This window comes from Arachis hypogaea, chromosome 16 (genome assembly GCF_003086295.3).
Source record: "Arachis hypogaea cultivar Tifrunner chromosome 16, arahy.Tifrunner.gnm2.J5K5, whole genome shotgun sequence".
In the NCBI taxonomy this organism is placed as follows: domain Eukaryota; kingdom Viridiplantae; phylum Streptophyta; class Magnoliopsida; order Fabales; family Fabaceae; genus Arachis; species Arachis hypogaea.
This window is the reverse complement of record NC_092051.1, coordinates 30402256-30427992: the sequence shown is the minus strand read 5'-3', so window position 1 is coordinate 30427992 and position 25737 is coordinate 30402256. Positions and strand designations below refer to the sequence as shown.

The window sequence follows — 25737 nt, the reverse complement described above, 5'->3', positions numbered from 1 at the left end:
CCTTAGTTTCTTGTGTTCCTTCAATTTTTGTAAGCTTCCTCTCCATTCTCTAAGTCATTCCTGCCCTTTAAAGCCTGAAATACTTAACACACGGATCACGGCATCGAATGGTATAAAGGAGAATTAAAATATACAAATTAAAGATCTCTAGGAAGCAAGTTTTCAACCATAGAATAAAACTAGGAAGGGAAATATAAAACCATGCAATTAGTATGAATAAGTGGGTGAAGACTTGATGAAACCACTCAATTAAACACAAGATAAACCATAAAATAGTGGTTTATCACTGGACCCTAAATGAAACTTGCGGGAATCCTAGCCTAGTTATCATGGCTTCATGGGTGGCATTATACACCTTTAGGTCATAACCTAAGACTACAATCTTCAACCCTAACTCACTAGCTTTCTCAAATACAATGAATGAATGTGTTGCTCTCGAATCAAATAAAGCATTTAAAATTTGACCAGCTATTTCACAATTACTTCGGATAAGTGTCTCGGATCCCTCGGCACCTATAGCTGAGGTGGTGAACACCCGACCAGACTGCTGTGTTTTCCCTGGACCTTGCTTCTGCTTCTCCGGACAGTTTGCGGCATTATGCCCTGCCTTACCACAAGAATAGCACAAGCCCCATCCGGCCTTGCACGTGGCTCTCGGATGGTGACTCCCGTACCTAGCACAAGTTTGCTCATTCTGAGGCTGCTTCCCAAACCTTTTCCCTTGGGAGTTATTGTTGTTATTAGGCCTCCTGAAAAAGCCTCCCCGCTTGAAAGGCGGTCCTCTAGGAGCAAAGCTTTTCCCTCGGTTCTGTGGAAATGGTCTCCTATGGCTTCCTCTCTCTGTAGCTGCCTTTTTCACACACCCTTCAACAGCCCTACTCTTATTCACCAACTCTGAAAATGTTCTGATCTCCATTGGTCCCACTGAGCTAAAGATATCGCTCAGGAGCCCTCCTTTATACTTAATGCACTTCCATTCCTCGAAGTCTCCCGGAGCTCCCTGACACATACGGGAAAACCTGAATAGCTCCCCAAACTTGTCTGTATATTCAGATACGGACATAGCACCCTGCTTGAGCTGTAGTAACTCTAGTTCCTTGGCCGTCCTAGTAGAATTCGGAAAGTACTTCTTATAGAACTCCTCCTGGAAGGCATCCCAGATGATAGGGTCATCACCGTGCTACAGGAGACGTCGGACTCCTTGCCACCAATGCGATGCTTCTCCAGTGAGCAGATAGGTAGCAAACTCAACACACTGCCCTTCAGGTACCATCTGCGCTTGTAATGCTCGCTCCATAGCCTAAAACCAGGTATCGGCTTTAGTCGGGCTAGTGGTTCCCTTAAACTTAGGTGGATTAACCTTCAAGAAGGTTGCCAGTGTCATCGGGCCCTGAGTCCCACTGAAAGAGCAAAACTCTCGCGCGATCTAGAATTTTCTAAAAATAAATTCCCGTTGTAACTATAGCTTCTAGACCGACAAGAATTCCTTCCTTACAAAAGTTTTGTTTGTCACTTAAGCAAACCCAATAAAATTGATAACCGAGTATTTAAACCTTGGGTCGTCTTCTCAAGGAATTGCAGGGAGGTATGATTTATTATTAGCTATGGAAAAGGTAGAATTTTGTTTTGGGTTTTTAAAATAAGGAACAAGTAATGTAAAATAACAAGTCGTTAAAATAATAACTAATAAAGCTCTTGGCAAAGTATGAGAATTAGAAGTCCAATCCTAGTTATCCTTATCGATGGTGATGAGAATTGAGTTTTAATCCCACTTAGTTAACCTTTACTAAAGCAAAGGAAAGTCAAGTGGACTAATTAGTTTGATCTTCAGGTCCTAGCCAATTCCTAAGAAAGGACTAGAGTTATTGGAATTCAATTCAATTAGAAAAAATAACAATTAACAATCACGATAAGCTTGATAACTCAAGAGTCTCCAATTGCTTAACCAAAGCCAAAAGGGAAAATTCTAAATTAAATTGAAAACATCATAAATAGAATAAAGCAATCATAAATCTGAAATACCTCAAATTACGTTCAAACATAAATTCAAATCTAACATGGAAATGTTTATACGCTAAATTGAAAAGATAAATATCAATTAAAGTAATAAAATAAAAGTAGAAAAATAAATTAAAGGAACATTGAACCTGTGATGAAGAATAAATAATCCTAAATCCTAAAACTAAATCCTAAGAGAGAGGAGAGAGCCTCTCTCTCTCTCTCTAAAACTACATCTAAATTATGAAAAGTGAATAATGGAAGATATCTGAGTTATCTCATGAGTGGATGCATTCTCTCACTTTATAGCCTCTAATCTGTGTTTTCTGGGCCGAGAACTGGGTCAGAAACAGCCCAGAATTCGCTGGTTTCGAATTCAAACATGCTGGTTTTTTGCCACTGCGATGTGTCCTCGTGGATCACGCGTTTGCATCACTTATCGTCGAGGCAACTATGGCAAATTATATATCGTTCTGAAACCCCGGATGTTATCTTTCTAACGTAACTAGAACCGCATCATTTGGACCTCTGTAGCTCAAGTTATAGTCGATTTAGTACCAAGAGGTCAGGTTGGACAGCTTTAGCAGTTCCTTCAGTTTCTTGTATTCCTTCTACTTTTGCATGCTTCCTTTCCATCCTCTAAGTCATTCCTGCCCTGTAATCTCTGAAATCACTTAACACACATATCACGGCATCGAATGGTAATAAGAGAGGATTAATATTAGCAATTATAAGGCCAAAGAAGTATGGTTTCAATCATAGCGCAAAATCAGGAAGGAAAATGTAAAACCATGCAATTAGTATGAATAAGTGGGCAAGGACTTGATAAAAACCACTCTATTGAGCACAAGATAAACCATAAAATAGTGGTTTATCAACCTCCCTACACTTAAACATTAGCATGTCCTCATGCTAAGCTCAAGAGAAGCTGTAAAGGAGTGAAGAGGAATGGTAAAATGTATGAAATACAACCTATGTATATGAATGCAACTACATGCAAAATGTTTCTACCTACTTGGTTAAAAGTGAATAAGTTCTTCAAGACAAATACAACCCAAATTCCACTAATTCAAATCGTACAATGAAAAGCAAGTAAACTTGTAAGAAGATAGCTCATGAAAGCAGGGAACATAGAATTAAGCACTGAACTCTTACTGGTAGTGTATATCACTCTAACTCTCAAGTGTCTAGGGTCAATCACTCTATTCTTCCCTAGTCATGCTTTCTCAACCTTGTTCTTCATCTAACCAATCAACAAATATTTAGTATACCAATGCAAACATCATGAGGTCTTTTCAGGGTTGTAATTGGGCTGAAGTAAAGGTAAGGATATATATATATATAAGTGAGCTAACAAAGTGAATCCTTAATTAGTCTAAGATCTCACCTAACATATACATACTTTATATAATTTAAAATGCTTTACCTAGCTACCTAATTTTTTTCCACTTTTGTATTACATGCTTATGTATCAAACTTATTTTTGAATTTTGTCCCATGTGCATCGATTCTTTTTATTTTGCATTTGGGGTAATATTATTTTTTTTTGTATCTCCTTATTTAATTACTTAATATTTTTTTTTCAATGGACATGGTAATTTAATTATTTTGATTTCACATGAGCATGCTTCCCAAATTTTCAAATAACTTATTCAATTTAATTTCCTTTTTTTTCTATCATCCCATGTTCCCATAAAATTTCCCATACTTAAATTATACACAATATCTATCTTAAGCTAACCAAGGATTCAACTTGGGATTTTTATTTTGTTTTTCTGCTTAAGGCTAGTAATGTGGTTATGGAATAGAGGGGGTTAAAAAGCTCAAAGTGGCTAACAAGGGTGACATAAAAGGGTAGGCTTATTTGGGATAAGTGAGTGAAAACAAGTAATAGCCTCAGTCATATGCAAGCATGTAAATACACTAAATAATGGACATATAGAGTGGAACAAAGTAAAGATTGCAATTATAGAGAAGAAAACACACAAGAATAAAATATTTATGGTTAACTAATGTAACCATGTAATTAATCTCAAAATCTCACAAGTTGTGTGTTCTTTGGCTCAAAAACCATGTTCCAAATATAACTTCAAACAAATTTAACACATAGAAAATTTAAATTTTTTTATTAAAATTTTTTTTTTTAAAAAATAGGGTCCTAGAAAGAAAATTTAAATTTTCTTCAAACAAATATAACTTCAAACAAATTTAACACATAGAAAATTTAAATTTTTTTATTTAAATTTTTTTTTTTAAAAATAGGGTCCTAGAAAGAAACTTATTATTTTTCAACCAAGTAGTATTTAAATGCAAATAATCAACTACACATGCAATCTATTATGCAATGCAACAATGAACAAACAAAGAAAATAGAGTATTGGTGTTGAAAAGAATGTAACTAACCCCTGGAAGTCGGTATCGACCTCCCCACACTTAAAGATTGCACCGTCCTCGGTGCATGCTAAGATGTGCAAGTGGATGGGGGTTGTGGTTCCTCAGTTGGGGCTCTTTTTGTTCCTTTCCTTGCCGGTGGTTTGGGAGTAGCTTTCTCTTTACCCTTCTTGGTGGCCATCCTGAAAAGGGAAAAAGAAAGTAACTTTTAAAGCTAAGGGTTAGAGCAAGGAAGAGAGCGGGAAAGATGGTAATCAATACACAATAAAGAAGAATGACGTTAACACATGGTCATGACTACATGTAAAAAGTTCATCAATGAAAATATAGCAAGTGCATGTAATGACAATTAAATGCAAGATGTTTATTGGCATGCTGGCAAAGGCATAAGTAGCATAGATCAAGCATTCCATGTCCAAGTTAGATTACCAAGTCTTTCAAACTAACATGTTTGAATAACAATTATATTTAATTAATAAAATATAAAAAGGGTTTTATGAAAAGCAAGAATTTAAAGTAGTAGAATAAAAGAAATCTAAAAATAGTGCACAATGCCATATGGGCGTTTTCACAAACACATAGCATGCATGGTAAATAAGTTATTGAATGTATTAAATTGAACATGCAAGCAACCCTTTAAAAAGTAATATATAATTGTCAAACAATTCCTTTAATAATCCACAAGCAAAATATAGAAAATAATGACCCAAATAAATTTCTAACACCAATGAAAATAATGCAATGAATGAAAGTATGCAAATAAATTAAATGAAATAGAATGGAAGTGAAGAGGGATGAGAAGTTAAAGAGATGAAGAAGAAGAAAGTAAGAAAAGGAAGAAGGAAGAAGAAAAGATAGAAGAAATTAGAATTAGAAAAGAAAAAGATAAGATAATTGGCGCTGATCTGGATAAGTTGTGCGGCGTAGGCGATGCGAGCGCGTGGGTTATGCGTTCGCGCGGATAGCACTTCTATGAAGTGACGTGAACGCGTGGGTCACGCGTTCGCGTGGAGTGATTTGTGCCATTAGCGCGAGGGCAGCCTCGCGGTCGCGCAACTCTCTGTTTTAAATGCATTTTTGCCAAAAATCTGGGGTGACGCGTTCGCGTGGGTGACGCGATCGCATGGATGGCCATATTTGCAAAACGATGCGAACGTGTGGGGCACGCATTCGTGTGGTAAGGCTTGTGCTTCTAGCACCGTTACAGCCCCATTCCAGCCTAACTTGCTGCCAAACACCCGTTTACGTCAATTTTACAGGGCCACGCATTTGCGTGGGTGATGCGGACGCGTGGGAGGCATTTTTCCCACATGACGCGGACGCGTTAGCGACGCAGTCGCGTGGGCGTATTTGTGCCAAAGGCACGCCTCCAGCCATACTTTCGCGTGACTCTCTGTTCAATTTTCTTTTCTTCAAAATGCACTAGTGACGCAGACGCATCAGCAACGCTGCCGCGTCGCGTGCGTACTTTTTTTTATGCAAAATGTAGAATGCAGTATGCAGATGCTGATGCAGATGTTATGAATAATTCCAGGTTCAATAAAATAAAATAAAACTCAAAAACCAACAAAACTAAATAAGATTGAAAATGGAACGATCATACCACAGTGGGTTGTCTCCCACCTAGCACTTTTAGTTAAAGTCCTTAAGTTGGACATTTGGTGAGCTCTCTGTTATGGTGGCTTGTGCTTGTATTCATCCAAAAATCTCCACCAATGTTTGGAATTCCAATGGCCTCCGGATCCCAAACTAGGCACAGAAAGTCTTCAAGCAGGTTAAAATAAGTGACAAGGCCCCAAGAGTGTTGATTTCTAGACTGAATTCCGGGGTCCCAAACCTTGCTTTTGCACCTGTCTTCTTGTTGATCATTAGTGTTCCAACCGGGTGGCAAGCAATCTGAATTCTCACTAAAGCGGCCAAACAACTTCCTAGACCCATTCAGTTGAGCTTTACACCAACCTTTGAATTTAAACTTTGAGCTTTCCACCATATTGAATCTTGCATGACGACTCCTACCACTAACCATCTCCCGCTTGCTCTTATAGCCACAAAGAGCTCTAAGCTGACCATCTGTCTCAAGCAAAGCATATTCAAGTGACCTAATTAAGGTTAGAGATGAGAGATTTACCCACTTGAATGAAGGGATGGATGGTGATGGCTTTGGGGGAGAGGTCTCCAACAACTTTGGCAAGGTGATTTCCAGCTCCATTCCCTTGAGCTCTTCCTTGACAACTTCCACCTCTTTGCAAGCTTCTTCAATATCAACCTCTTCCTCTTGGTAGCTTTCTTCCAATTCAATCTCTTCTTCATTACTTACCAAGGGCATAGGAGGTTGTGCTTCTTCTTCTTGAATCTCCATCTCAAGTCCAATGGGAGAGGATTCAATTGTAAATAAGAATTCATTAATGATTGAATCCATCTCTTGATCATCCCCTTCAAAGTCTTCAACCATGATATGCTTTGGAGGTTGTACACCCTCCTCAACATCAATTTCAAACTCCTTAGAAGGGGGCTCTATGACTTGAGTTTCCCATGGAGGTTCCGCATCTCCCAAGTCTTCAACTACTTCTTCCTCTTTAACGATCACGGCTTCCTCCAATTGTTCCAATACAAAGTCATGCTGCTCACTGTCCACCGGAGTTTCTAGTGTCTCCTTCATGCTACGTTCTTCAGTAGATTCTCCACATGAAACCGTGGGGTTCCTTGAGTGCTCAGATGTTGGGAAGCTAATTGATTTACTACCTCGGTTAAGGCAGTCGCAAATTCCAGTATATTTCTTTTCATCTTCGCTTGCCCTTGAAGAAGACCACGAAGGATGTCATCCATTGGAGATTGGGGTGGATATGAGGGTTCATTATTTTGGAGAAAGGGTTCATAACAGGAAGGTGGTTCTTTTTGATAAGGATATGGAGATGGTGAATATTGAGGTGGTGGTTCTGGGTGTGGTTCATATATGGTGGTTGGTGTGGTGGATACAGGTTAAGGTCATATGGTGGTGTTTGGTGGTAAGGGGCTTGTGAGTATGGTGGTTCAAAGTTGTGTTGAGGAGATGGTTCATAAGCATATGGCTGGGCTTGTTGGTAACTACAAGGGGGTCCACAATAGTCATCATTTTGGTATGCATCACAGAATGGTTGTTGGTTATAGTGCATTGGAGGGGGTTGTTGACTAGAGGGTTGATCAAATCCTTGTGGCTCCTCCCATCTTTGATTCTTCCAACCTTGATGCCTATTTACATTATAGTTTCCATTCCTTACAACAACATTGGAACCAAACTTAAAGCGATGGGATGAGAACTCATAATAGCAAATAAAAATTAAAAACAAAAATAAAAACAAATTTAAATTAAAAGGTTATTGAAATTCAAATTTTGAATTTGAAAATTAAATTTTGAATTTTGAATTTTTGAATTTTGAAATTTGAAATTTGAATTTTAAATATTGAAATTTGAAATTTGATTTTGAAATAAGATAAGGTTTTGAAAAAGATATGATTTTTGAAAAAGATTTGAATTTTGAAATTTAAAACTAAGATAAGATAAGATAAAAATTTTAAAATAGAAATCTGATTTTTTTTTTTGCAAATTTCGAAAATTCAATTAAAATAAAGAGAAAAGATATTTTTGAATTAAATGAGGAAAGAGAAAAACAATAAAATGACACCAAACTTAAAATTTTTAGATCAAAACGAAGAGAACAACTAAGAACAACTTGAAGGTCAAGATGAACACAAGAACAAATTTTTGAAAAAATTTTTAATAACTAAATAAAAACCAATAACCTCTTAATTTATGAAAAAGCAAAAATAAAAACAAAAATAAAAACAAATAAACAAGCAAAAAGTAAATATTTACAATAACCAATAATAAGGCACACATTTGCAATTCCTCGGCAACGGCGCCATTTTGAAAGAGCGAAACTCTCGCGCAATCTAGAATTTTCTAAAAATAAATTCCCGTTGTAAGTATAGCTTCTAGACCGACAAGAATTCCTTCCTTACAAAAGTTTTGTTTGTCACTTAAGCAAACCCAATAAAATTGATAACCGAGTATTTAAACCTCGGGTCGTCTTCTCAAGGAATTGCAGGGAGGTATGATTTATTATTAGCTATGGAAAAGGTAGAATTTTGTTTTGGGTTTTTAAAATAAGGAACAAGTAATGTAAAATAACAAGTCGTTAAAATAATAACTAATAAAGCTCTTGGCAAGGTATGAGAATTGGAAGTCCTATCCTAGTTATCCTTATCGATGGTGATGAGAATTGAGTTTTAATCCCACTTAGTTAACCTTTACTAAAGCAAAGGAAAGTCAAGTGGACTAATTAGTTTGATCTTCAGGTCCTAGCCAATTCCTAAGAAAGGACTAGAGTTATTGGAATTCAATTCAATTAGCAAAAATAACAATTATCAATCACGATGAGTTTGATAACTCAAGAGTCTCCAATTACTTAACCAAAGCTAAAAGGAAAAATTCTAAATTAAATTGAAAACATCATAAATAGAATAAAGCAATCATAGATCTGAAATACCTCAAATTACGTTCAAACATAAATTCAAATCTAACATGGAAAGGTTTATACGCTAAATTGAAAAGATAAATATCAATTAAAGTAATAAAATAAAAGTAAAAAAATAAATTAAAGGAACATTGAACCTGTGATGAAGAAGAAATAATCCTAAATCCTAAAACTAAATCCTAAGAGAGAGGAGAGAGAGCCTCTCTCTCTCTAAAACTACATCTAAATTATGAAAAGTGAATAATGGAAGATATCTGAGTTATCTCATGAGTGGATGCATTCTCCCACTTTATAGCCTCTAATATGTGTTTTCTGGGCCGAGAACTGGGTCAAAAACAGCCCAGAATTCGCTGGTTTCGAATTCAAACACGCTGGTTTTTTGCCACTGCGATGCATCCTCATGGATCACGCGTTTGCGTCACTTATCGTCAAGGAAAATATGGCAAATTATATATTTTTGCGAAGCCCCGGATGTTAGCTTTCCAACGCAACTGGAACCGTATCATTTGGATCTCGGTAGCTCAAGTTATGGTCAATTTAGTACCAAGAGGTCAGGCTGGACAGCTTTAGCAGTTCCTTCAGTTTCTTGTATTCCTTCCACTTTTGCATGCTTCCTTTCCATTCTCTAAGCCATTCCTGCCCTGTAATCCCTCAAATCACTTAACACATATATCACGGCATCAAATGGTAATAAGAGAGGATTAATATTAGCAATTATAAGGCCAAAGAAGCATGGTTTCAATCACAGCGCAAAATCAGGAAGGAAAATGTAAAACCATGCAATTAGTATGAATAAGTGGGCAAGGACTTGATAAAAACCACTCTATTGAGCACAAGACAAATCATAAAATAGTGGTTTATCACCCACTGCCGTCATTGCCATGGTTGTTCATCTGTTGTCCAAGGGCCGTAGCAGTGGCCTGCATAGCGGCAGCCATATTCTCCAACGCCGCCATAAAATCTACAAGGTTATTTGGGTTAGCTCCCGGTCCCTGAGTACTAGTACGACCTCTCCCGCAACCTCGACCGTGTCCACGAGGCACCATCTGGTTCCTATACACACCAAACAATCGATGTCAAGTTGATTAATCTCAATATCTGAAGTCTAGTGCTTCAAAGTCCCAAATGCATGCTCATGAATGTTTATGTCAGGTATATCAGTTAGATATTCTAATAGCACATAAACACACATACAGAGAATGCACAGAAGCATAGTCAGTCCGTCCCTCAGGCTCTACAGGAACGAACTGCTCTGATACCAAAATGTAACACCCTACCACATAGGGCCTTATGCTTAAGTCATAAGACAAAGGTGGCAAGGTATTACGACCTCTAAAAGTAAAATTTAGTACATATAGTATTGTGAAGAATGATTATAACGAGGATCTTTTGAAAAAAATAGATAAAACAAAACCGTTAAATAGAAAAGTGTAACACTCCGATCGATAACGTAACAAAACCAATAAAGGATAGACTAACGCGAAACCATAAACAAAGGAGGGCCAAAAATACAAATATCAAAACTCAAGACCCGGTTTGCGAAGATAATCGGTCTAAGCATACAAGTGTACTTATATAAATATAAACATAGAGTAATAAACCCAAGGAAAACCCCAAGGACAAACTAACAAAACTTGTTCTCCAAAACAACCTCTAAGAGGAGTCAAACAGTATATTTATATACAGTATTTAGTTGAGATAATAACTAACTACATAAAACCAAAATAAAGTCCCAAGAAATAAGGATCTTCGCTAATCCGGAAGTCTCCAGCATGCCTCAGCGAGAAGCCTCACATCCTGCATCTGAAAACCACAAAATCCACATAGGTGATAATCGGAGGTTCTCAGTATGGTAACAGTACCCACATATCTAACATGTAATGTCTTGGGAAAGCCGAAGGCAATCCTAGAACTTCCACCAGATAAATCAAAGCTTATAAATAGACTAAACCATAAATGGCAACTGACTAAGGATTCTTTAATCTAACTAACATTCCCCTTTCCAAATCCTGCAGACCTCCCAATCACCAGCAGTAATATAATATGACAAACACAATTATATCAGACAAGAAGATATACAGATAGAAAACAGATATGACATTTAGACAATTAGCAGGTAATATGCAGTCAATTAGGCAAATCCAAACAATTCACATAGTATGCATATGATGAATGCCTGTGCTAATGGCTGATGAGTCTCATCTGTCGGTTATAAAGCCAACCCGACAAGTCCTGGTAGCTAACCATTAGACTGTTCCTCTGTCGTGCATCCCCAACTCGAGTTAAACTCAATCATAAATCATAATTCATATCCAACACGCTCACTGGTATATATTCACGGGGGCGAGCTCATCCGGAACTTTCACAATGTCTGGCCACACTTACGACATAGGGTCAGCAGAGTATCGAGTCTCCACCTAGAGCACATGGTGGCTAGCCACTGCTTTCTTCCAGGGAAACTCGTATCTCAGATAGTGGAAGTACAACATTCACATTTCATTCAATACGCATATATGCAATCATACTCAGCCATAATTCAATAATGGCTCAGCCATAATTCAGCAATAACTTAGCCATCCGGCTCATAATTCAATCCATAACTAGCCAATTCATTAGCAATTACAGCCCTTCGGCTTATGGCATACAAAGCACTTCCACAATCATCCTCCATATCTCATACAATGATCTTTGATCATCATTCATCAATAAATCTCTCCTTACTTCATCCACAAGTTACCACATTTCCTAGCTCCATCCCATTTCTAGGCATATCATAAATTTTTGAGACATAAGGGTTGAGATTAGAGGCTTAGAAGTCTAAAATTTGGCTTTGAAAACTCAAAAATCAACTTTGGGATGAAAACAGGGTCACGTGTGCGCGTCACCCACGCTCACGCGTGGAATGCATCAAGATACAGCGACGCATAGGCGTCCCCCTCCCCCCCACGCGCACGCGTGGATGAGAGAAAAACCAAGTGACGCCTACGCGTGGGTGCGTTTTGTGCCCCAGGCACAAAATTAGCATAACTCAGGCACAACTCTCTAGAATTTGGCTGGGCCAATTGAATTCGCTCATCGACGCGTACGCATGCGCCAAGCACACGCATGGGTAGTGAAACTTTGAAAGTGACGCGTCCACGTCGGCCACGCATACGCGTAGGAGTGCGTTCTGCCAAAAATTTTACTAAGTTAAAAAGCTGCAGAATTCACAATTTCAAACCCCAATCTTCTGACGGACATAACTTCTCCATTTTAGATCATTTTTCACCTGTTCTTCAAACGATATAAACATCGCGGATCCAATTTCATTTCTAAATAAGTTTGGTACAAAACAGGGATCCGGAGTCCAAGTTATGCTCCGTCAAAGTATGCCCAAAAACCACATTTTCATACAAAATCACAAAGTGCCATTTTCAAAACAACCAATTCCAACCCTTTTTGAAATCAACCAAAACATACCAAAAACCAACCTCAAGCCTCCTCAACTCATACAACAACATTTTCATCAAAAATCACAAACCAACATCCCACCATTTTAACCCATATCAATCAAATAGTCCAATTTCAACACAATATCATGCCATATGTATTTTTCTCATTCCAATTTCCAACAACACCATTTCAAATCAACCATCAATACATACAATCATCACCATCCTCACTCTCAACATGGTCTCACCCATATTTCAACCTCAACCAATCATCAATCATATATCAAAACATGCATACCTCTCATGCATCATACCATCAAAACACCAATATTCATAATCACATATATGATCACACAATATATCTCAACCATTCAACAACAACAACCATTCATTTCCTATCTTAGGGTCTCTAGCCTAAGTTTTCATACCACATTACATTTTAGATATAGAAAACCGAGACCATACCTTAGCCAATTTCCCGCTCAACCCGGAGCACTTCCAAATCACCTTTCCACAAGCTCTCAAAGCTTCAACACCTCCAAAAACAAATTTTTATCACACCAAAGCCTTTTTTCCAAGCTTTCTAAAATCTCAACCAAGCTTCAATATTCACATACACACTACCTAAGTCACAAATATCATATTCAAACACAACAACTCAATACCCAACATCATAAACCAACAAATTCTATTAGGGTTGAGAATTTTACCACACCCAAGGATCAAGGAGACAAGATTTCTCTTCTCCTTCAAGCTAGTTGGGTCCTATAACATCAAAGAGCCCAAAATCTCAACACTTTTACCCATTGAATTTGAATTTAAGGCTGAGAAAACTAGACTAATTTCGTGTCTTACCTCAAGAACAAAGTAGTGGGTTTTGTAGAGCTCTTCGCGGTGAACGCGTGGCCACAAACGGTGCGGCAATCGAAGCTCCGGATCAAAAGTTATGGTGGTTTGAAGATCAAATAATGGTAGAACTTTGGAGGAGTGTTCTTCCCTTCCTTTCCACCATTTTCAGCGTGTGTTTGTGTTTAGTGAGGAGAGAGAGTGCTATTTTTAGGGTTTTAGGTTTAGTTTGGTTGGGCCAAGGGCCCAATATGGGTCCGGTTGGCCCGTTCGGTCTAATCTTGGGCCAATTTCTACAAAATTAGTATCGAAATTCTCGTCTCAATCTCCTCTATCATATTAAGCCATAAAAATCACATTTTTGGCTTTCTAGAATAAATTCTCATTTATGGGCTAATTAGTCATTAATTAACTGAGTTTTACATTCTACCCACCTAATTGGGTATTTTGCCTACAAAATTCAAATTCAATTACCTGAGATTGGGGGAGAGGAGAGCTTCCCAAACCATCACCATTATTTCAATTCACCATAACTTCCCCGTTTGAGCTCCGATCGCGGTACCATTCGTGGCCACGCGTCCAGTGCATTGAACTCTACATTTCTGTCGGATCAATTTCACTGGTAAGCTACAATTCCATCTCAGATTTTCTACCCCCTTTTTTATTCTTCAAATTGAACCCTTATAGTGAGATTTTGCCAATTTGGTGTTCTAGGTTCGATTTAGCTTGTGGAGCTTACCAGGTTTGAGTTGCTATGCGTGCAGGTGCAGTAAGGATCACCTAAACCTTAGTCAACTCTTGATTTTATAATGTGAAATCTGAATTTGAAGTGTAGATGTTATTAGGTGTGAATTAAGTATATATTTATGCATTGGAATTGAGATGTGGGCATTTGGAGGCTTGGTGGATGATTGGTGCTAAATATTGGTTGATTTTTCAAGCTTGAGGGGATGTGTATGTGACTAGTGTGGCTGCCTTAGACTAAACGTGGTGATCAGCCAAGGTATGGTTTAGGTTTTGCACGTTTAATGTGTAAGGCTCTGTGAAAACTTAGGCTAGAGAATCATAGGATAAGTTGAAATAGGTAAATGTGTTATATGATTAGTTTATGTGATGTTGATAGATAAATTGGTGTTGAGCACTTGACAATGTGGATGTTGGTGTTGGAATTAATGAATATGAGTTATTAGGATTAATGAATATGAAATATTGGAATTAATGAATATGAGTTGTTGGAATTAATGATGGTAAGTTGAAGATGTTATTGATATATGATAATGTAATGTTGTGGTTGTTGCTTGTTGATTGGTTAATGATGATTGATGGTTTGTTATTAATGGATTGAGAATTTGAGTTATGAATTTTAAAGTTATAGCCTGTGGTTGGAATGGTGAATTTTGGAATAATGTATAAATTTAATGGTTTGGTATGGGCATTAATGTGTTAGTAGTTAGTGTTAATGAAGAAGGACTTGATATGTGAGTTTGGTAAAAATGGGGTTTGGCATGTTTTGGTAAAAATTGAATTTTGGTGAACTTTGGTAGTCCATAACTTGCTCCTCAAATTTTGGATGAAAATGAGGTTTGCTTTAAATTAAAGAATGTTTGATAAGCTTGAGATTGATATAAGTTTTGTGGGAAGCCGAATTCTGTAGAGGAAGTTATGGACGCCGGAAATCCGGTGCGAAAAACTGAAAGTTTCGAAGTTGCAGCAGAATTAGGTTTTTCTGGTGTGTGCCCACGCACACTGTTGTGCGCACGCACCCAACAGAAGCAGAAATTTACCTGTGCGTACGCACGCCTTTGTGCGCATGCACACCTGGTGTTTTTCAAAAAATGTGCATACGCACGATCCTGTGCGCACGCACACACCAGGATATGCTTTCTATTGGTGGCGCTCGCAGGGAGTGAGGCGCACGTACACCAAGTAATTCTTGGCTGGTGTGCGCACGCACGCATTTGTACGCACACACACGATCTGTTTTCTTGTTAAGCTGTGCGCACGCACACACCCTGTTTTCCAGCACCTGTGTTTTTATGATCTAAACATGATTTTGAAACTATGAACCCCTATTTCTGTCCTGTTAACCTTAGATTTTACTAGTAAATTTAGTACTTAGCGGAAGTTAGGAATTTGAGGTAGCTTGGAAAAGAAGAAAAAGGTAAACATGATGAAACATAAGAAAGAGAAGTGGATGTTAAATGAGGTTATGATGCCATGACTTTGCTAAATGATTAAATAATGATTATGAATATGAAATGGCTTATGAATGATGATATCTGAGATACGAGTTTTCCTGGGTAACAGAACCGTGGCTTTCCACCACGTGTTCCAGGTTGAAACTCAATACTCTGTTGACCCTACGTCGTAAGGGTGACCGGGCACGTATAAATTCCCAGGTATGGATATCCCTATTGAGCAATATATGAATGAATGATTAAATGATAAATGAATGTGAAATCTATGCATAGACTCATGGGGATGCGCGACGAGGGACTGTCTAAGGTTTTTGGACTTGTCAGGTTAGCTAGATAACCGACAGATGAGCCTCATCAGCCATTGGACAGGCATGCATCATGTGCATTTGTTTGTTTTGTCTTCTATGCATTACCTGTGATTGCCTAACTGAATATATATCCTGCTAAGTGTTATATTTGTTATTTGCACTATCTGTTTCCTACTTGTGCGTGAATTTGTTTGGTTGTTTGTCTCTGCTGAAGCATGGATGATGCAGGAACGGAGGAAGGGAGGAATGGTTTAGTGTTAATGTTAGGATTAAAGTAAGTAAGTTTTGGATTCTTAGGTCACCTACCCCTTTTTATGGCTTCTGCTTAGAGCTTAAGTTTTATAATTGCATGTTGGAGTTCTAGGATTGCCTCTGGCATTCCTAGGACCTTATATATTATATGCGTGGCACCTTTACCATGCTGAGAACCCCTGGTTCTCACCCTATACTGTGTTGTTATTTTCAGATGCAAGTCGAGTGGCTCCTCGCTAGGCGTCTGGATCCCTGAAGCGGAGTAGTTCCTGGTTATTTTGGGTTTTCAATTTGTTTATGTATGTACATATGTACTAGCTTTCTCTCCAAGAAACTTAATTATTTTGTTCCTCATAGAGGTTACAGGAGAGTTAGGGACTTGTTTCTGTATTTTGGGTATTTGGGATACTTATGTATATATATGTAAATATTCTCCGGCCAGCCTTGGCTTCGCAGGCTAAGTCACGAGCTAGTTTCACTGTATTCTTGACTCTCTTTTCGCTTTTCTGCTTATGCATGTCATCAACCTTTAGGTTTCTTAGCACGCAAGTAATTCCGTTCCCTGAATGTTGCGTCTTTTATTTTGCGATTTTGCTTTACCCATTTTCAAGGCTCCTAGTATATTATGTTCTTCCACTATTATAAGTAAATATTTTACTGATTAGAGGTCCGTAACACCACACTACCTCTGTTCTACGACTTAAGCGTAAAACTCTGTGTAGTAGGGTGTTACACAAGTAATCATCGTTTTGGGAATTCTGTAATATATTATGAAGAGAATATAAATTCAGACCAGAATGTGTTATACTAAATGTAAAAATCACAACAACAATGGTTCTGTGTTGGAAAACAAGTTGAAAACAGTGATTTGTTAATTTAGTTAATCCAGAATTTCGAATAACACTGAAATCTGTCATCAGATAAACATCCCATTCATGGAGTTGCCCAACAAAATCCGGTATAAGAGATTGTGTAATGGTTGCCTGAATTCTCTGCAACTATTAACGAAAAGAAATTAATAAACATTAAACATAACAAAAAAGAAAAGAAACATTAAGTCATATACATTTTGAAAACAAACATAGAATAAACTCTCCAGGCAAATCATTAAAGCATTATCACATTTCATGAAAAGAAACTTACTTTTTCATCCATTAGGACCATGTGTATAACATTGTGTGAGTTACCAAAAAGTGGGCTTCGATGACACCAGAGCCTGAGTATCTTAACTCTTAGCTTCCAACATTCTTTCCAAGGTGTGATCTTTTCAATGGGATCGAATGAATTATGTATATTGCTCATATATTTTCAACAAAGTTAACCAATAACAAAAAAAATCAAAGTTATGAAGTACAATGTACCTGTGTCCAAGCACTTTGCAAGAAACCAAACAGGGAAAAAACACCACCAGAGTATGCCAAAGAAAAAAAAAGCAAATCCAAGAATGAAGTGTGTTTAATTCAACATATATATATATATATATATATATATATATATATATATATATATATATTAAATATTAAAGATAAAATATTAAAATATTAAATATTCTAACTCTATTATATGTTTTTCAAATAACAAAGAGCCTAATACAAAATTATATAGCATGTCTCTTATAGAAATACAATTTTACTAACTTGCATTCTAAACAAATATAATAACAGTATAGTAATAAAAAAATTTTGTAATTTTTAACACAAAAATCCATAAATTGAAAAAGAATTTGATTTTCCAATAATTTTGACTCAAAACATTATTTTTTATCATGTTTTCAAAATATACCCCTAGAACATAGCTTAACAAATTTATTCATATATCTTAAACTTTAATTCTTAAGATTAGATATTCATCAACAATAACAAAATACAATAATCTGTATCTGATAATAAATTTCTTATATCTTATCAAATACTTCTCTAAATACAACATTCTGAGTCAATGTTACATCATTAGATTCTTCATCACATAATAAAATTCTTAATCCCTTTTGATTCTTGACTTAAGAAAAAGTAACATAAAGTTGACCATGTGAGAACACTGGACGTCGAAGGAACAAACCAACTGCAGACAATATTTGACCTTGACTTTTGTTAATTGTCATTGCAAAATACAAATTTATTAGAAATTGTCGACGTTGAAATTTAAAAGGAATTTGAGAATCACTTGGAACCAAATTCATTCGTGAAATATAGACTTTGTCTCCAATGTTGCTACCAGATACAATTTTAGCAACAATGATGTTTGTTCCAAACTTTCCACAATGAGACGAGTACCATTACACAAACTATTGACTGGATCAATATTCCTTAACAAAATAATAGGCATACCTTTCTTCAATTTTAAAGAATGATTTGGTAGCCATGAACATTTGATTTGGTTCAAGAATTCAGTATTAATCCAATCAACATCAATATCACCATAAGCATCACTACCACATATTAAATCAGCACTCAAATACTCCTTTTCTTCACCAGGCAATAATTTAACAATATAATCATTGATTTCTTCAACAACATCAAGCGTGTGAGCCAATATTGCTTTGTCTTTGAATAAACTTGGATCAGCAAAATTTTGAACAATACCTTGATATAGTGTATTAACAATATCTTGAATCGGATCATGAGAAAGAGGTATGAGTAAATCATTTGGAATATGCACAAAAAGTTTGTCATTAATCATTGTTCCACAACGACCCTCACCAATTCGAAGTATCCAATCAGAAAAGATGCTAACTCAGTAAGAGTTAATTCATCCAAATTAGCTTCCAAACGCATATTTCTTGTCAATGGTAATACTTTAAAATATTTCCAAAGAAAAGAAGAATTAATTGAAGCCATAAAAATCTCAGCACGAGAAGCTTTTGGAATAACAGGTAGGACTTGTCTAAAATCACCACCAAGGATAACAATTTTATCTCCAAATGGTAAATCTCCATTATAATCAAACTCAAATGACATCATATCACGAAAATGTTCGATCCAATGCTTCAAAAGCCAACTTATTAGTCATGGGTGCTTCATCCCAAATAATCAACTCTGCAGATCTAATCAAATCAGTTTTAGCACTATCTTTAGAAATTTTACAAACACTATCTTCATTAAGATCAATCGAAATACCAAACATTGAATGAGCTGTCTTGCTACCAGGTAACAACAATGATGCAATTCCACTTGAAGAAACATTGATTACAATTCTTCGTTCTGATCTTAACCTAGCTGACAACACTCTATACAAAAAAGTTTTTCCAGTACCACCAAATCCATAAATGAAAAAGAGGACATGCTCTCTATTATTAACATAATGCATGATTCTATCATAAACTACCTTTTGTTCTTCATTCAAATTTTGCACATTTGTTTCGTGCTTATTAACCATTAAATCAAGATCATACTGCAACCCACGCAACATCATTGCATTGTTGAATTCTGAAGCTACTTGAATTTTAGGATAAGGCATACCAACAAAATCTTTCAGAGATTTACCATTAAGCTGAAGTAGCTTTTCAATCTCAAGTAAACATAAATTTTGTATGTCATCTTCTGTCATCCTTAATTCTACAATTAAAAAAATATTTAATTTGCAAATACACATCAAGTTCAATGTTGTTAAAAATATGGCATATTTTCGTGTATTTCTACCTAAAAATTAGAAATTACCTGGAAATTGAAGCTCACGTCTTCTAGAAAAAATAATATCATCAGATAGCTCCATCCAAGTTTGATTCCAAACTACAGAAGGTCTACTAATGGAACCAGATTGTAACAACGTAACAAAGAACTTTCTTAATTGTGCACCTGAAGATAATTCTGCAACCTCCTTTATAGCAGAAACAAATTCATTATGATCTATTAGAAAGCCCATTGTAGAACATGCTTATTCAAATGTATCATAGGTAACAGAGTTCACAATTCTCACACTACGAAAGCTAGTACAACCTCTTTGCACATTCAAAAGCAAACGCATATAAAATAGTTCACCAACTGAAGGATGTGCAAAACTCAGTCTACCAATTAAAAATCCTCTTTGTCTAGGTTTCCACTCCCTAGAATCATGATCATAAATAAATTTGCTTGGAAACTCCACATACGTCAAAGCCCGTGCTTCAACATAACGCCTATTAGCAACCATCCAAGCAATAAACATAGTCATCAAATCTTTATTCCTAAAAAAAACAGAACCAATAGTATCAGGATCATAAAAAATAACATGTTGCTAGTTTGGCAAATGGAAGCTCAATCTTTGAACTGCTGGCCATCTATGATGTATATCATATGCAAAAATTCTCCACATAGATTCACAAGGAGAAAGGTAACGACAATCATAATACTGTTTTATCTCATCAACCACTGTAGAAGGTTCAGAGGTATTAGTCACATTACTTATAACTGTAGTAACTCGATCTGGACCTTTATTAACATATTTGAAGAGGTACTTGATGACACTTGACTTGTTACAAAACTCCAAATTGATATGAGCTTGATACTTCATTAACAATAAGGGATTATATGGAACAACAAACCTATTATCAATATCAACACCATTAATATTAACTGTAACTCCCATATCACGACGTTTATATATAGGGTAGCCATCTTCATCAAAGCTTGTCTCAACAACAAATCTTTTTGGATAAAATTTTGAACATTTACCATCTTTCATACAAGGAGAATTTGGTCAAAGTCTACCACATGGACCATGAATCATGTATTTAGTAACCACATTATATAATGATGGAAATTTTGAAGGATTGGAAAGTTCTGCACAAATTAACTCATCAACAACTTTAGTATTGTGTAAATTATTCTTCTCACCAAGCCAAAGCAAAAAATGTGTATGTGGTAGACCTCTTTTTTGAAATTCAACCGTGTACATACCTAAAGAAACATCTAAAGACTAATCAAAAGTGCATAATAAAATCAACAAAATCATATTAGACATGAAATTCAAATATACCTGCATTAAGTGGACCAAAGAATATACCCTCTCTAAGATCAACAAGGAGACATTTCATTTTAGCGTGAAAAACTTGACAAGAAATATCTGGACGATTAGCAATTGATATTCTTTCACGATCGGTATATCTTTGAAATTCAGGCCAATTTGGGTTGCATGTGGGTGTCAAAAACAAATCTGGATAACCAAAATATTTGCAAATTGTCATAGCATCTTGACAATTATTAAACATATAACGTTTATCCCCATTAAAAGATGGTAAAATCACTCGTTTACCAATTGATGATGCCTCAATATCTCCACATTGCTTTGCTTCTTCTATTCCTTGGAGCACCTCTTCTCTAATTGTACTGTTTTTTTTTTTCCGAATTTCAAACAATCTTTGTAATTCAATCATAGAAAAGGAATTAACAACAAATTGTTAGAACAAATGCCTAGATTTGTGAATAATACTCTCTTCATACTCCCTCATTTGCAATCGAAAACAAACAAATTCTCGTAAAGACACCCGGGTTCTTCTTCCAACAACATTTACATTTTCCATTCTTCGATAAGGAATACCCAATTGATAACCATACTCACCATAAGGAAAAAGTAGAGGATATAGCAGTGGCCAATACAAAGCATGAGTTTCACTTATTCGTTGCAATTCACCAGATCTTGACTTCACGTTAATATCATGACCATAATCAAAAGAATCAAAATCACCAATAACCAAAGCAGCTACTTCATCACATGATGGATGGTTATAAACTCTTGCATCAGAATTCTTTGACTAAACAACCTCAAACTAAATACTTCATTTTCATTATACTCATAAAAATCCTTCACTTTCCAAAATGTTTGCACTATCACATTATATTGATCAATCATTTGGGTCAAATCAACTATCAATTCTCTATCTATCTCTGTATAAAATAAATAAAAGATATCAACACAACATTTACAATTCACTAAATAATAAATGTTTCATAATTCATGTAAATTAAAATTTGAGAACATTAAAATATTATGTTAAATACATACCTAAAAATTTGTTGTCTATAACTTAGCTCATGCTCTGTATCATATATATACAACTGTGCAAATTTTGGATTTTGTCCAAACTCTGGAATAAACTTCCAATTCTATGATAATTCTGACCACTTATAATAAACTGTGGAGGACCATTTCCATCATTAATTGAACTGACCACTTTACCACCAAGGGATGTGAAATCAAACATACTATTGAATGATTGAATCTTCTTCTGAAAATATAAAGATTTTCTATCTGAACCATTTATTAAATTAGATAAAAATTCTGGCAGTCTCTACAAATATGGTAATTGTACTTTCCCTTTATAACAACAAAGGGTAAAAATAGGCTCATTGACTCGTGAATCTCTTTTCACACGTTCCAATAACCAAAATGATGCACCACAATATGAACATTCATAATTGGGATCTTCAATATCAAGGCAACCTAACAAACACAACAATAAAAAACAAAAGAATAAAAGAATTTAAACTAATTTATAAACACATAGAAAAATTTAACTTCTTTAAATAATACATATTAATTAGCAATTTAACAAAATTGACATAAAATATGGTATACCTAATTTATTATGTTAAATTGACAAAATTAATTATATATATCAAGCATATTTGCAAAATTGGTTCAATTAACTTCATTATAAGTATATTACAACTAAAGACATACAAATATACACATAATAAATCACAAGATATATTATAATTATTACAATTCGAATGTTTCTTCATCATAATTATTACTTTTCTAAGGATATTATAAACATGTATTTTACTGACACTAAAAACAAGATAAAATCAATAAAATTTAATAAGTTTGAAATAACATGCATATCATATTGTCATGTAAATATATGAAGTATAAATAATATAAAATACAAAAGAGGTGATGCTATGAGCATAATGAATACATATTACTTGTTAAAATCTAAATATACCTTGTGCTTCACTTTGGAAAAAAAGTGGATGGTCAATAGGAGTTGCACTATGATTCAAAGAATTGAAAGAAGGATCATATATTTCTGATTCATCTTAAAAAAAAAAAAGAAGAAAAAATCAATTTTAGATTTAAATAGAGTAAATAATCAATTTTTGTATAAGAAAACAACTTAAAAGGAACATACCTGATGGAATAACTGATGAAATGAAAGGAGGAACACTTTGTTGAGAATTAGCTAAATTTCCTAATATCAAAATAATATAAAAAAAAGTTTATATATATACATACACGCACACATACAAATAGTTATAAATAAACATAAATTAAAACAAATTAAGTAATTAAAATAGAATTACTATCTTTCAAGTAAACTTACAAAAACAGAATAATACCAATTTACACAGGAAAAAATCCAAAATAAAATATGAATCCATAAACAAACACTCAAACTAATAAAACAACATAAAAAATCAAACAAATAATAACACTCATACATAACAAATAATCCATTATACATGAAATATTATTAACTAAATAGATAATTGATAATAAAAAAAATTGTAACTAACCTCTGCTAGCATCACTACCGTGGCTTCGTTTTTTTTTTTAATAATTTTTTCAATGCAACTTTGTCCTACCACACATCTGAGATATCACTATGTTTTTTATAAAAATCTACATAAAACTTAAGAATCTCAAAATCAAACTCAATTTTATCTTCTTGAAAAGTAAACAAACTAATACTTCCTTGTTGAAACTACATAAAGAAGATAAGAACAAGAGAAAAATAAAAAAACCAAAACCATTTCAATATACTGAACTATATATATGACAATAACTTTAGAACCAATAGAAAATACTGATATATGTCTAATCTATATATATACATTAGCTCGTAAATCCTTTTTATAATTCAACCATGGATTGTCTAGCTATAACTAACCTGCTGAAACACCGAAACCCATAGCCCCAAACGACCAACTACATATGCAACATAAAGATAAAATTCACACCAACATGTCCAATCACTATATTCCATTGAATTCACTGTGCATTCACGGTCTCCTTTCTAAGTACATCACATCATCATTAACTTGATGATCATCTCAATATAGAATACATGGGAAAAAAAGTCAACATCGCTGATTTAACCAAAGGAAATAAAATCGCAAACAATATTCCATACACTCAAACAGAACCACGATATTGAGTACAAAAGACAGAAAATATTAACCAAAGAAGCTGCTGCACTTTATTCATGTACTTACATATAGATATCTTACATCTTACATCATATCTAGTGGCATAGGTCAAATCCTAAAACTGACTCCATCAACAATGTAATTACATGACAATGTATCCAATCCATAGCAAGGTCAAGTACAAACAAGAGCAATGAGATTATGACAACCAACTAATGATAGAAACAACCCTAATCCCTCAGTTACAAATCAAAATAAGCCAAGTAGGTGGATGGAGATTCGGCCATACCAAAAGAACCCACCATATTTTAGATAAACCATCCTATTCTTTGGACACATCTCAAAAAGATAAACATATATCTCAAAACAAGTCAGCATGACAACAACTTTTAGCACAAGATTTTAACCACCATTACATAACACTACATACTTTATATCACACTTAAACCTAAAGTCAGCAACTCACTTGAAGTATGTCAAACACCATCATTGTTGGAACCATTGAAAGCAGCAACACCTTCCTTAGCTAATATCTTCTCAAATTCTGGATTCAAATTCTTCTTCGCTTTGCAATCCCTTAAAACCTTTTTCTTTTTATATTTTTGAGCAATAACTAGAGAACCATCAACAAGAGTAGACAACACCTCCTATCTCAGAAGCACATTTTTATCAGCTCAGAATGCTAATTAAAAAGAATACAAGAATAGATACCACAAAAGAAATTAATGTATTTTTTTTTTAAAAAAAACTAATACCTAACATCAACATGACTTATGTAAGATGTAATTAAGCATTACCTCACTCTCATCAGTCGGTGTATTAAGCAAAATATTGATTTTAGATGAGAATTCATTATTTGAACCAGCGTCATTCTCAATTTTTAACATTGGTTTAGCCTTTACTGTGTCAACTTCAGCACAGATATCATCCAACCCAATAACTTCATCTTCTTTCTCGCCAATAGAGTCTATCAACAGTGGGCTTCCATTTTTAGTATTGGAGCATTGGCCACAAGTTTGTAACTTCTTTTCAAACACAATAGGCGATTCTTCCTTAACATGAGCAGAGTCTTTACCAACAATCACTGGTTTTACCAACTCTTCTTCCTGCTTAAAACACGATAAAAATATAAAAAACATAAACATTCAAAATAATAGGTAATAAACAACAAAAACCGATAGGCATGAACATCAGAACCTTTTTAGGACTGATTTCATCATCAGCATCATAATTGGGGAGCTCAAACATTGCAATGATAGTAGCATCATCACAAACTCGTTTCACTCGAAAAGTTCCAAAATATTTGTCAACTCCAACAGGTTTAGTATCAATCTTTAATAGAACTTTCTTCCCAATTAACTCACGAAACCCAATAGGATAAGTATCACCACATATAACCTGTGTCAAACATTTAACATTACAATAGATCATGCACAATATCAATTGATACAACCGACATGAAACCAAACTAATAAACTTAAGAAAAAAATAACTTACACTCGCATCCTTTTGGACTTCAGCAAAAACTTTAGCACAAGACCTTCTAATGAGATAAGAAGCTTCACGATCAAACAACACAAAAATACCATGTGCAATTTCATCCTCCACTGCTATTTTAATCCTAAACTTGTAAAGAAAATCAACAGAACTATATAAACTCATATCACAAA

At 35.1% G+C, this 25737-nt stretch overlaps 1 protein-coding gene across 1 annotated transcript; it reads right to left on the bottom strand.

Annotated features, from left to right (window-relative positions):
- Nucleotides 1–18113: 18113 nt before the first annotated feature.
- Nucleotides 18114–18617, bottom strand: LOC140180090 (uncharacterized). The gene has a single exon (XM_072220487.1). The coding sequence runs from the start codon at nt 18615–18617 to the stop codon at nt 18114–18116; it is 504 nt and encodes a 167-aa protein (XP_072076588.1).
- Between the last annotated feature and the right edge of the window lie 7120 nt (nt 18618–25737).

What these genes read in the sequence shown, in the direction of transcription:
- LOC140180090 (XM_072220487.1), bottom strand. Translation starts at nt 18,617, where the DNA reads ATGATTAATGACAAACTTTTTGTGCATATTCCAAATGATTTACTCATA.